At 37.0% G+C, this 13,750-nt stretch overlaps 1 protein-coding gene and 1 long non-coding RNA gene across 2 annotated transcripts in view; one reads left to right on the forward strand and one right to left on the reverse strand.

Moving 5' to 3' along the window:
- Window positions 1-13,750, forward strand: part of LOC309508646 — a 192,728-nt gene that overhangs the window by 77,838 nt on the left and 101,140 nt on the right. The gene's annotated exons all lie outside the window — the stretch shown is intronic.
- Window positions 2,085-12,745, reverse strand: arpp19a (cAMP-regulated phosphoprotein 19a). The gene is made up of 3 exons (XM_082183138.1): window positions 12,588-12,745; window positions 5,273-5,392; window positions 2,085-3,988 (listed from the first exon to the last, which is right to left on the reverse strand). The coding sequence occupies exons 1-3, from the start codon at window positions 12,630-12,632 to the stop codon at window positions 3,818-3,820; spliced, it is 336 nt and encodes a 111-aa protein (XP_082039264.1). The 5' UTR covers window positions 12,633-12,745; the 3' UTR covers window positions 2,085-3,817.

Below are 13,750 nucleotides of genomic sequence, written 5' to 3' on the forward strand. Positions count from 1 at the left end.
CAAGCTATAGGTGGCTTTCTTCTTTCAGACGAATACAATCGGAGTTAAAAATCCTGATGCTTCCTTGCTTTATAATGGCAGTGGATTGCAACCATCAGAATGAAGCTCAAAAAAGTGCATCTATCCATCATCAACGAACTCCACACGGCTCCGGGGGGATAATAAAGGCCTTCTGAAGTAAAGCCATGAGTTTGTGTAAGAAAAATATCCATATTTAAAACTTTATAAAGTAAAATAATTGGCCTCCAGCCAAGTGTACAGCACAACTTATCAGAGTAAAGCGACGTCCTGCTGATATGACGCTCTACGCTACTTCCGACGTCATACGTTGCGCATTAGGTGTAAGTAGACTGTGCATGGCCATTAGGCCGAAAGCTAGAATTTTACTTTGTAACGTTAAATATGAATATTTTTCTTACACAAACTCATGGCTTTACTTCAGAAGGCCTTTATTATCCCCCCGGAGCTGTGTGGAGTTCGTTGATGATGGATAGATGCACTTTTTTGAGCTTCAATCTGATGGTTGCAACCCACTGCTATTATATAGGTCCTGGGTGTTTATTAATATAACTCCAAATGTATTCGTCTGAAAGAAGAAAGTCATATACACCTGGAATGGCTTGATTGGCTAATTTTCATTTTAAAGTGAACTACGCCTTTAAGCAAAAAACATTTTAATTGTGAGCCTCGTAACTGACCTGGTTTGAGCTCAATGAGAAATCACTGAAGAAATCACCCAATCGCAAAGCGGACTGGCTCCATCTCCATAGCAACGGATGCTGAGGATCATGAGTCATGCTGGCGTCTACTAATTAATTATATATATATATATATATATATATATATATATATATCCAAAACTCAGAAGAATCTAAGTTTAAATAGTTTAAATAAAAAAGTTTAAATTAAAATTTCAGCAATTTTGGCTTTTTTCAAGCCAATTTAATAATAATAAAAAGTTTAAGTAGTAGATCAGTAAGGAGACTTTCTAAAGCCGACTTAATAATTGCAGCAGCTAACCTTTAAAAGGGGCTTTCCTTTTTGACGGAGGGGCATTTCTTCACCTGTGGTTTCATGAACTTTTTCATTAACTTAAAAAAAAAAAAAAAATATGTGCTGCATCTGTAATATACACATCATTTCCATTAAACAATCATTTTTAAATGAAAGAATTGGCAACCAAGCAAACAAAACTACTCTTTTATAATATTTGACTTTCCTTGGCAAATAGCAAACCAAATATGGAAAAATTTGTTTATCCTCTTGGTCTTTTATACAAAGTATTCACAAAATATGAAACCATTCATCTTTTTTTATTATTATTATTCTACACAATTATTTGTTACTCAAATATATTTGTCTCTCTTCCTTTAATACTTTGTGCAATCCCCCCTTTGCCAAAATAACAGCTCTGAATTTTCTGAAGAATGTACCTGAGACTTCCTCCAGTCCATGGTAATGGACTCTCTTCATCAGGTCATCCCACAGGTTTTAGGTCATTTTACTTCAGAATAACGAAAAGGCATGCCATGACCTCTTTAAAGGTTAAAGACTAGGCCCATTTTGCTCATATTTACCATGGGTGACAATATTTCTGCAGGACGCATATTTTTTTGTCCATGTTCTAATTTTTTACTTTGCTTGTCTCTGGAATGTTATAGAGAAAAACAAAGTATATAGGCCAGAAGAAAATAAATTAAATATAAGTATTTCCAATATGTAAAGATAAAAAACAGAATACCTGATGTTCCTTCCCCTACACTATGTCCCTCTCCTCCACTCAATTAATGTTTGACTCTGGCATTAAAGCCCTTTTGAGTAAGCTCATCTACAAATCAGGCAAAGCAGAAGTGAAAACAACTTGCATACGTTTTCATTCCACACACATGTAGTGATATCCAATATTATTCAATATCACAACAAAAACCGCATTACATACCATTAACAGTTGTTGTCTTAGACTGTCATAAGCCTTCACCTTATCCATATTTCTGATAGCACTTGTTTTTTTTGGAATCTGAGAAATGAGAAGATAGTCCAACAGATATTTTGCTTATAAAAGAAAAACAGACTCAAAACCACAGAACGTTTGCAAAACTATTTTATTTACAAGTCAAAATGGCTCAAAAGCGGCCACAGTTTATGCTCATGCAAACCGTGGACAATTTACTGTAGTGCGACGACGTGGTGTGAGGAGCCGACAGGCAACTGTCTCCCTCCTCTGCATAGAAGACAATGTACAGGAGATCTCATGGAGTTTATTACACATCAGAAGGTGAAGTATCCTCACTGCCTGGTGTCTACAACCAGACACAAATGATGCGTGATGTGAACGTGGCGTTCTAGAACTGCTTGCCAATCTGTGTGTTGGCACTACATCATTATAAGGCTTTAAGCTCTATGATACAAGGCAAGATGACAGCAGCCTCAGAGATCTGCATTACATGCTATCAAACATGACTAACCAAGTGTCCTTCACTTAAAGCTGAAGCATGACAAAAAGAAACAAGCATTCTCATGAACGAAACGGGGTGCAGATCAACCACATTATTAGAGATTACTTTCAATTCATTATTGATTCAAGCAATTAACTCCGCAAATAATGGAAAAGTTCACTCTGAAATGAAAATTCTGATTTCATTTACTCACCTTTCTGTCATTCTAACCACACATGACTTTCTTTGAAGCCATGTGATAAGTTGTAATAGGAAAAAAGCTTTAACATTTTACAATAAGGTTCCATTTGCTCGCATTAGTTAACTACATTAGTTAAACATGAACTAAAGATAAAAAAATAGCATTTTGTAATCTTGAACCAACAATGAACAGTTGTATTTTTATTAACTAACTTTGAGATCCATAAATACTAGAACAAATGTATTAAAATATTAACTAATGTTATCTAATGGGACCTTATGTAAAGTGTGACCCAAAAAAACCTTTCAAATCTCATTCATGCACATTTAGACTTGGTTTGATGTTTGTTCGATTTTTGTTTTATGTATGGTGTTTTTGCGTTAGCGCCAAATGCTAACGGTTGCTGCATTTATCATGAATGATTGCAATACGTCATTTGAATGTTTTGAGTTACTGTATGGTTTCAAGATACAAGTCTCGTGAGGAATATTTCCTATACTTTTTTCGAAATTCCTAGAGCTCTACAGCCCAGACCTTCTTTGATTGAAAAAGAGCAGCTTGGACATTCCACTAAACATCTTCCTTTTGCATTTGCCAGAGGAAATAAAGTCATACGAGTTGAGTAAATGACAGAATTTTCATTTTTTGGTGACCTATAGACCTCTAAGCATGAGGTCTTCAAACCTAATCAAACACACCTGAACAAGCTAATCAAGCTCTTCATTATCACTTGAAAAACACACTGGTGTGAAAATCAGTTGTGCTGAAGCAGGTTAGATATACACTTTACAGGACAGTGGGTCCCCGGGAACAGGGTTGAAGACCTTTGCTGTAAGCAGTGGGTAATACAGGAATGGTTAGAATTAAATGCAGAACATCTTCTAAAATGCTTTTTGCCCTCACTCACTAGCAAATATGTACACTTCCAACTACACACTACGACACATTTAAAATATCAGAGGACCTTTTGAGAACTTTGAGAACCGCCTTTGGAGCCACGACCCAACTCATCTCACAGTGCTGCATTACAGCCCTGTAACATCTGCAACTCTTGAATATTCAGTGTATTTTCAGATAAGACAGGAAACGAAAGAGGACGAGGGCAGGAATGCAGGATCGGATATAAATGTGGATGAAGAGACAGGAAGAGGGAGTGTGGAGTGAAGGACAGCAGCAGGTATCAGCCTGCCAGTTTGCTGGCCACCAGAGAGGGTTTCCTCTGCGGCAGGTCCTGAGGGGTGGGGATGTGGTCTCCGGTGATATCGGCCTTCTCTGTCTGTGCCACTGGAAGCTGCTTGTTCTTGGTCTTGGCCTTCGCCATGTTGTAGTCGCCCGAGTCAAAGTATTTTGGCTGGGAGAGAAAGCAGGAGAATTTGTTTGCATGAGTGAATAATGGCACAGTAAATGTTTTATTTCTGTTCCAAAGCACTTTGAAAGATGTCACACTGGAAATATACATAAACATATTCATGCCACTGAATGGGAATGAAACAATGTTTAACAAAAACTAGACTGCCAAATAGAAAATTATCTGAACACATTTTTAATGTCATGAGCAACACGGTAAAACAATCATTTTACTCCCAAAATAGGCCTATCAGAGGTGTTACAATATCGGTCAAAAGTTCAGAATTAAGATTTTGAAGTTTTTGAAAGATGTTTCTTATGCTCACCAAGGATGCATTTATTTGATAAAAACAGTGAAATCAGTAATATTGTGAAATAATATTACCATTTAAAATAACTGTTTCTATGTGAATTTATTATAAAATATAATAATTTATAACTTTTTTTTATTTTGCAGCATCATTATTCCAGTCTTCAGTGTTACATGATCCCTCAGAAATCATTATAATATGCTGATTTGGTGGTCAAAAAACATTACTTATTATTATCAATGTTGAAAACAAGGTTTTGCTGCTTAATATTTTTGTTGGAAACCATGATACACTACCATTTAAAAGTTTTTTTGTTGTTTTTTACATAATTTTATTCAGCAAGGACACATTAAAGTGATCAAAAGTGAGTAAAGACAATTATAAAGTTACAAAAGATGTCTACTTCAAATAAATCTTGTTCTTTTGAACTTTCTATTCATCAAAGAAACCAAAAAATATATATATCACATTTTCCACCAAAACAATATTAAGCAGCACATTTTTTTTTTTTTTACTTTGGTAATAAGAACCACTATTAATAATTGAGCACCAATGATAACTGATAAAAAAATTAGCCCCAAATCAGCATATTAGAATGATTGTGAGACACTGAAGACTGGAGTAATGATGCTGAAAACTTTGCCATCACGGGAATAAATGATATTCCCATTTTTACTATATATATTGATCCATTAAATGCAGCCTTGGTGAAATGAGACACTTCTTATAAAAACATTTAAAACTTTTAACTGGTAGAGTATGACCGAGTTTACTTTTCTCCTATCCTTAACACAGTTCCCATGCTATCTGTAGCTCATGACTCAGTCACATGATCCTGTGATGTTCTACTACTGCCAGTGTAAAACCACCAAATACCTGTGATCTGTATCTCTTATAATCCAGTGGTCTAAAACTAAAACAAACGGGTTTTCATCCCACCAGCAGGAGTAGAAAGAGAGAGTATGAATGAATCTCACCCCCTTCTGCAGTCTTTTTCTGAGCAGATCGGATCCTCCGGGTTTATTACCCAGGTGAGGGTATTTGGCCTTCAGTTTGGCTTCCTCCACTTTTTCTAGACAGATCTTATTCTCCTCATCCTGAGAGAAAACACACACATCACTCACATATTTAAATGCGATACATTTAGGCCATACTGGAACCATTTAAAAATATATCAAGGACTCACATAAGAAAGTTTTTCTAAACAAAATTCTGAAATAAATCATAGATGCATCATTCATGCCCGAGATCATCTTATTAGGAGATATCAAGCTCAACGAAAGTGTAGCTAAAGGACAAAATGAATCGCATTATAGTCTTGACGTTACAGAATTTCTGAGTTGTGCGACAGTCTATAGGTGAGTTCGACTTGAAGCAGCTCAGTGCAGACCGATTATTAGCCTGACAAATGCAAAGCATTCTAGTTAGAAATTTACTCTGGACTTGTTTATTTCTGTTTGCAATAGCCCTACTGCTCTGTAACATGGTGTGGTATAGCCATGCTGGGCAACACTGGTAAAATGGCGCTACCCTCTCGTTCACTGATCCACTCCCTGCTATTTGCTCACATGCTCTGATAATAATAGCTTTGTAGGGCTATACTTTATTTTGATATTTGGTCAAAATCAATCTGTTAAATCTGATTCTGTTGCATAGAACTGAATGAAGAATAATATATTGATATCTTAATATTAATATATTGATATCTTAATATTAATATATTGATACTTAATATAGTCCTATTTTCTGTCAAATTTTTGTTACTTTAAATAAAAGTGTGGTTATTGTAATATGATATTGGCTTGTATTTTATCTTGCTAAATTTTGTAACTAATAATTTTTTGTAAATTAATTATAAAAAAAAAAAGGCATTTTCTGTTTCCTGCCAAGTGCATCCTGAATTTTTGGTTTCGGCCCAGAATTTTCATTTCTGTGCATCCGTAACAAAGAATTTTTATTGATAAATAACATTTCTGGGATAAAGCAAGCAAACACCTCGCGAGCGCCACAATGAGAAGCGGAAAGTGTTCGACTTCACGTCTGGTTTTGAACTCTGAAAATAGCCCACGACTTCTCTTATAAAACATTTTTTCGGTGTAAACTCCAAAACAAATGTTCAATGCCAAAAACTTGTAAATTAGCCGATTAACCAATAAGCTGTCGATTAATTAAAGGATTAATTCACTTCGGAATGAAAATTTCCTGATAATTTACTCAAGGCTCAATTCTTGCGCCACTCCTGTTTAACCTGTATATGCTCCCAATGAGCCAAATAATGAGAAAGAACCAAATCTCTTACCACAGCTATGCAGACGACACACAGCTCTACTTAGCCCTATCGCCCAACGATTACAGCCCCATTGACTCCCTGTGCCAATGCATTGATGAAGTCAACAGTTGGATGTGTCAAAACTTTCTTCAGTTAAACAAAGACAAAACTGAAGTCATTGCGTTTGGAAACAAAGATGAAGTTCTCAAGGTGAACGCATACCTTCACTCTAGGGGTCAAACAACTAAAAATCAAGTCAGGAATCTTGGTGTGACACTAGAGTCAGAGCTTAGTTTCAGTAGTCATGTCAAAGCAGTAACTAAATCAGCATACTATCATCTGAAAAATATTGCAAGAATTAGATGCTTTGTTTCCAGACAAGACTTAGAGAAACTTGTGCATGCTTTCATCACCAGCAGGGTGGATTATTGTAATGGACTCCTCACTGGCCTTCCCAAAAAGACCATAAGACAGTTGCAGCTCATACAGAACGCTGCCGCTAGGATTCTGAGCAGAACCAGAAAATATGAACATATCACACCAGTCCTCAGGTCTTTACACTGGCTCCCAGTTAAACTTAGGATTGATTTTAAAGTATTATTACTGGTATATAAATCATTCAATGGCCTAGGACCTCAATACATTGCAGATATGCTCACTGAATATAAACCCAACAGATCACTCAGATCATTAGGATCATATCAGCTAGAAATACCAAGGGTTCACTCTAAGCATGGTGAGTCTGCTTTTAGCTATTATGCCAGCCACAGCTGGAACCAGCTTCCAGAAGAGATCAGATGTGCTCCTACTGTAGTCACATTCAAATCCAGACTCAAAACACATCTGTTTAGCTGTGCATTTACTGAATGAGCACTGTGCCAATGTTCGTCCGACTGTTTGTACTGTATTTTATTTTTTATTTTTCTAAACTGTTTTAATTATTCTTATTTCTTTTTATTATTTTAATTTCTTCTATGTAAAGCACTTTGAATTGCCATTGTGTATGAAATGTGCTATATAAATAAACTTGCCTTGCCTTGCCTTGCCTTACTCACCCCCACGTCATCCAAGATATGAATGTCTTTCTTCAGTCGAAAAGAAATTAAGGTTTTTGAGGAAAACATTCCAGGATTTCTCTCCATGTAGTGGACTTCAAAGGCAACCAACATTGCATGGTCCAAATTGCAGTTTCAATGCAGCTTCAAAAATCTACACGATCCCAGCCGAGGAATAAGAGGCTTATCTAGCGAAATGATTTGTCATTTTCAAAAAAAAAAAAAAAATTATTTATATATATGCTCGTCTTGCACTAGCACTGCGATACGCCACGCATTACGTAATCATGTTGAAAGGTCATGCGGAAGTACCAACCTAGTGTTTACAAAGTGAACGTGTTTGACTAAGTCAAATGCCCTTTACAAAAAAAAAAAAAAAAAAGTAAAATAATGATTTTGAAGAAGATGTGTTTTTCACCCTACCCTACATTTTCCACCTAGGTCAGGTTACCACCTGACCTTTCCAAGGTGATAATGTATTGCGTGAAGTCGTGGACGTGCAAGACGAGCATTTGTGGTAAAAAAAAGTATATAATTGTTTTTTGTTTTTTCGAAAATGAACCGTTCGTTTCGCTAGATAAGACCCTTAGTCCTCGGCTGGGATCTTGTATTGCCCTTTGAAGCTGCATTGAAACTGCAATTTGGACCTTCAAACCGTTGGACCCCATTGAAGTCCACTATATGGAGAAAAATCCTGCAATGTTTTCCTCAAATTTCTTAATTTCTTTTCGACTGAAGAAAGAAAGATATGAACATCTTGGATGACATGGGGGTGGGTGAATTATCAGGAAATTTTAATACTGAAGTGAACTAATACTTAAAGTGATAAGTTGATAAGTCTTTCTGCAGTACTGGTAGCACAGAGTACCAGGTCAAACTCGAGGTCCGGGCTGCTTTCAAACGCTTCCATGCGTATTTGTGTGAGCGTTCTGTGAAGAGTGAGAAAGGTTTCTATTCGCGATATTCATGATGTGTTTTTGCAGTTGTGGCCAATTACAGACATGTTTATTGAACATGTAAACACAACGGCCAATCAGAGGCATTTAAGTTAGCCTCGGATAGATTGTTCAGAGTGAGCTCTGCACATTTGTAGCATGCCTTAGTTCAATTAGGACATTTAAGTACCTTAACGTGCCCTAGAAAAAAATATTACTTGTGTGCATCTTGAGACAAAACAATGGCACTGGCATAAGTTACTTTCAGTTAAAACAGCACAAACATGCATTTTAGTCTGAGACTGAGCCCTGAAACATCCTGAGCACAGGAATTGAAGAAGAAATGAAAATACAGGCATTGGGCAGTGTCTCTCTAGACACAAACACCACCACACACTTCTAGTGGACCATAAGTAATGACAGAGCATTCTTTTTGTGCGAGTCAATACTTTATTTTTTCGGAGATCCTACATAGTGCACCTTTAAAGAGGTCCTATTATGCTTTTTCACTTTAGTTAGCGAAACTTTAGTTGGTGCGTAATGTTGCTGTTTGAGCATAAAAAAAGATCTGCAAGGTTACAAAGCTCAAAATCCATTCCAAAGGGAGATCTTTTATTTAACAGAATCCACTTTTTAAGAGCTACAACGAACGGCTCGTTTGGACTACAACACGTTTTTTTCCGGATCTTATGAAGTCAATGTTCCTCATTTAAATAATTCCCTCTCACGGAATATGTAGAAAAGTTGGCGAGGCCTGGTTGAGCTGCATTAGAGAAGATGAAGAGTGTTGTTGCTGTTTTTTCCACCCCGGAAAAAGTTTGTCCTAAGGCTGACGACCTTAGAGTAGTTCAAAATTATTTTTAACACTGTTCCTGAACATTATAACCTCAACGTTTGTCCTCAACATTTTACGGAGAACAGAAGACAGACAGAGTAGAATGCAGGCTATACGCATACGCTAAAGCTTATCCTGGAACACGTAGCCATTCCCATTTTGTCTATAGAGGATAACATCATTAGCCCGGCAAGCCAGACCTACATCAAGATGTTTGGTCTGGAAACTCACCATAGACACGCTCAATTCGAGGGGCGGGATAAACGGCTGTCTTTCAAATTCCCTCTGCACACAATAGGACAGCGCTTCAACCAACCAGAGCGTTTTCCCAACAGCGGAGCTAACATTAGTTGATAGATTCAACTTTTGCCATATCTGGCCGGCAAAACTACGAACACATCTTCCTTTTTTTAAGAATGACTTCAGTGCCGTTCTTTGCTCTTTTCTCAAAGAAAAACTTAACTCCAAGTCCTCCAGAGTCGCGGACAAAGCCGATTCGAAAGATGTTCGCCAGCAGCAGCCGTCATTCTTTGTTTTCAAGTAGCAGGTAACCGTCGCAACTCTGTCGTCATATGTTAAGCCCGCCCCGCCTACTCTATACGCGACGTGATTGGCCTGACCCAATTTAGGTTTTTGCAGCTCGAAAGTCTATGGAGAGTTGCTAGACTGCCCTGGCTGCAAAATACATTTTGCTGCCGCTAGGGTGCGTCTAGATTTCTAGGCTATAACATCATATACAGGCAACAAAAAAACAAAAAACGGGAATCGGGATCGAATTGGTTTGAAATTGACACCATCCTTAATATTTACATCCGAGTAGAGCTCATGGTTATGCAGGGGCGGGACATTTCCCGAATACGCGCTAAGTGGTGCCAATCACAACACACTGGGCCAGCTAACCAATCACAATACATTTCATATTTCGGAAGGAAGGGCATCAGCGAAAACGACGCGTTCAAAACCAACTGGGGAGAGAGGAGATGTAATAGTGTGAAATATGTGAAAAATAATGTGTTTTTTGAACAATCAAGCATGAAAACATATTACAATACACCCCAAAACATAAAGACTTCATAAAGGGGTATAATAGGACCCCTTTAAAGATAAATTCCTCTCCTTGACCCCAAATCCACTCCATTGGCCGAGAAAGCTTTTTTATGGGTACACTAAACTGTGCCCAATTAGAAATTATGGAAAATCAGGTTGTTGGTTTTTTTATCCTGGCATAAACCATTTTTTTTCAAGATGGTCCAAAACCATCTTTTACATTATGTATCCCAGTATATTGCTTAAACTAAGAATTGTTAAATTAAACATTTCCCTTTCTTTGTGCTTTCAGTTGACCTTTGATTAACTACTTAAAGGGTTAGTTCACCCAAAAATGAAAATTCTGTCAGTAGTTTAACGCAGCGCGTCTGTGTTGTACGTCACACGCATGACCAGCGTCGGCCAATAGTGAGCCTACGTGGTGACGTGCAACACAGACGCGCTGCGTTAAAACACTACGTGAAATAACTCGAGGCCCAGAGAGAAGGAAATGAATAGTGGAATAAAGTCGTTATTTTTGTGTTTTTTTGCGCACAAAAAGTATTCTCGTCGCTTTAAATACTTAAGATTGCGCCACTGTAGTCACTTGGACTATATTAACGATCTCTTTAATATCTTTTCTGGGCCAGCAAGTTTCAGTCCCTTAGAAGCCTATGGAGGAGTGAGATAGCTCTCAGATTTAATAAAAAATATCTTAATTTGTGTTCCGAAGATGAACGAAGGTCTTACGGGGTTGGAACAACATGAGGGTGAGTAATTACTGACAGAATATTCATTTTTGGGTGAACTAACCCTTTAACCTACTAGCTTGGCATAGCACTACATGATTAAGAAAAAAAAAGCTTTTTTGATTAGCTAGCTAGAATAAGATATCCATATAATACGGTACGTTTTTAAACAGGCATAGAGAAGGAGGATTCTGGGGGTGATACGATCTTGCATAATCTTGGAAACAGCATTCGAAGAGTGCTTATTTTTAGTCAAACTCTGACTGGTACTTTCATTGTTTATATAAGTCTGCTTGATTGTACTAATGCAGTTGGAGACTGTGTGCAGCACTGACTTAAAAGCAGAGCAAGGCCTATATCTTTTCTTGCAAATAGAAGAGGTGGTGTGTGTGATTTTGCCTGAAGCTTGTAGCGTTTTTTTTACATTTTATTTTACTCAGTGAACAGTGCAGTTTCTCTCAAAATTGTAATGCTATGGCTTCTTTTAGAATTGTTTTCATAGGCAGCGAATAAATATGAACTGGCTAATCTGTCAAATGATTCAATATTAACTTATTTTTATGTAATTGTTAGTATCGAGCAGCTGTCATTACCTAAGGCCTTCATGTCTCCAGCCAATTTATGGACATATTGATATTCAGAACAAAAGCTTGTGCGAAATTGCTTAAGTGTTACATTTTTAAATAAATCAAGGTCTACAAAGAAAATAATATCATATGCTCAAATGTTGAAACAATTTTCGATTTCATTTTATTTTTAGGGCAGCATAAACTTAAATTTTATTAGGAACTTTCTAGAATGTTTTCATTATTTACAATGAAATGATGGTGCTGCTTTATTCATTGTTTGGTGGTTCAGAATTTCATCATTCTAAGGTCTTTATGTAAATCCATACGGATCTCCCTGATGTATATATCCACAGACTGTGACAAGATGCAGGTTATAAAACACATTTAAAGTCAATATATTGAATAGCCTACTGTTCAACAGTTAACTTAGCTTCACATGCTAACCGCTAGCTAACATCATCACAACTCAATCTAGAACAAAACAAACCAACTGCAGCTTTATTATGAATCACATCTCGACATATATATGTATATTTATCTATCGGGTGGTTTAATACCGCTAGTCATTTCAAATATTCAATCAGAATGTTGGTATTTAATCTTAGAAGGCCTTTATACATCAGTGGAGAGCAGCAGGCTTTAAACAATGTTCAAATACACTAGCCAGACAGAAAATAAAGCAATCATCTCCTCTATCAACGATATCACAGTAACGTTAGGTTTTATGCGCAAATCGCCTTTTATTCGACGTCTCTTTGATTCTATAGGACTCATAGTCTGTAAATACTGTTATCGGAAAGCTTAAATCTGACTGACTGCAGCGGTTAGATTTCACAATGTTCAAATATACTTACTTTCTGCTCCTCCACATTCGTTTCCTCAGGCTTTGTGTCCTCCATTTACTCTGATATGATCGGTCTGTGATGTTTAAAAATCACAATCTGAGCTCCTGATCTGCGGAGTACTCTAGTGTAGCCCGCTCACGAATGTACCAATCCTACAAAATTGAAGGCGGGATCATGAATATTAACCACGCAACGTGACGTTCGCAAGTTGAAGGCTTATGAATAGTAATTACGTAACGTACAGTTTGCTGGACGCGAACACACGTGATACAATTGCAACCGAAAGCTGAAAAATGGGTGTTTTAGGCATCCTACAAAATAATGTAGAAATGTAAATATAAATTACTTTGATACTAAACTTGCATTGCAGTAATATATAAATAACCTGCACTGCAGTAAACATGTACATATTTTGACACAGTGTTGATACAACATTTCATGTACATCACAACATAGTAAACATCTGTCTAAAGGCTGTAACAGTGGTAGGTCTTGAGCCTAATTTTGTCATTTTTGCCTAAGGTTGTTGCTGCTGGCTGTTAGTATCGCAGGGGAAACAGGTAGGCCTAAATTTAACCCAAAGTAATAATGTAATTTATATGCATTTTTGACAGAATCACTATTTTACAATTCGTCAAACTAATTGACAGTGATTAACTGAACTGGCCAAAATTATTATAAATTTTTTGAGGTGTAATAGAATATGCTTTCATGCCTGATTGTTCAAAAAACACTTTTTTCCCCCATATATTTTACATTATTACAGCACCTCCCTCCTCAGTCTGGCCCGAACGCGCCATTTAGTTCCTGGTTCGATGAAGCCCCTCCTTCCGAAATACGAAATGTGCTGTGATTGGTTAGTTGGCCCAGTGTGTTGTGATTGCCAACACTTAGAGCGTATTCGGGAAATGTCACGCCCCTTACCATAACCACAAGCTCTACTCAGATGTAAATATTAAGGATGGCATCAAATTCAAACCAACATTCATGGGTAGAATGTTAACAAACAAAAGGATCATCCAGAACAGTTTCCACGCACGGACTTTGCAAGCACGGATTTCACAGGGCGTTTCAGAGTGGTATGTTTTTTTGTAATTTTCTTATACATTTAAGATACAATGTTACATAACATAAAATTACCATTGGAACTGTTCAAAGAAAACACAACTTCA

The sequence above is a fragment of the Leuciscus leuciscus genome (assembly GCF_965113295.1).
Source record: "Leuciscus leuciscus genome assembly, chromosome: 10".
NCBI lineage: Eukaryota > Metazoa > Chordata > Actinopteri > Cypriniformes > Leuciscidae > Leuciscus > Leuciscus leuciscus.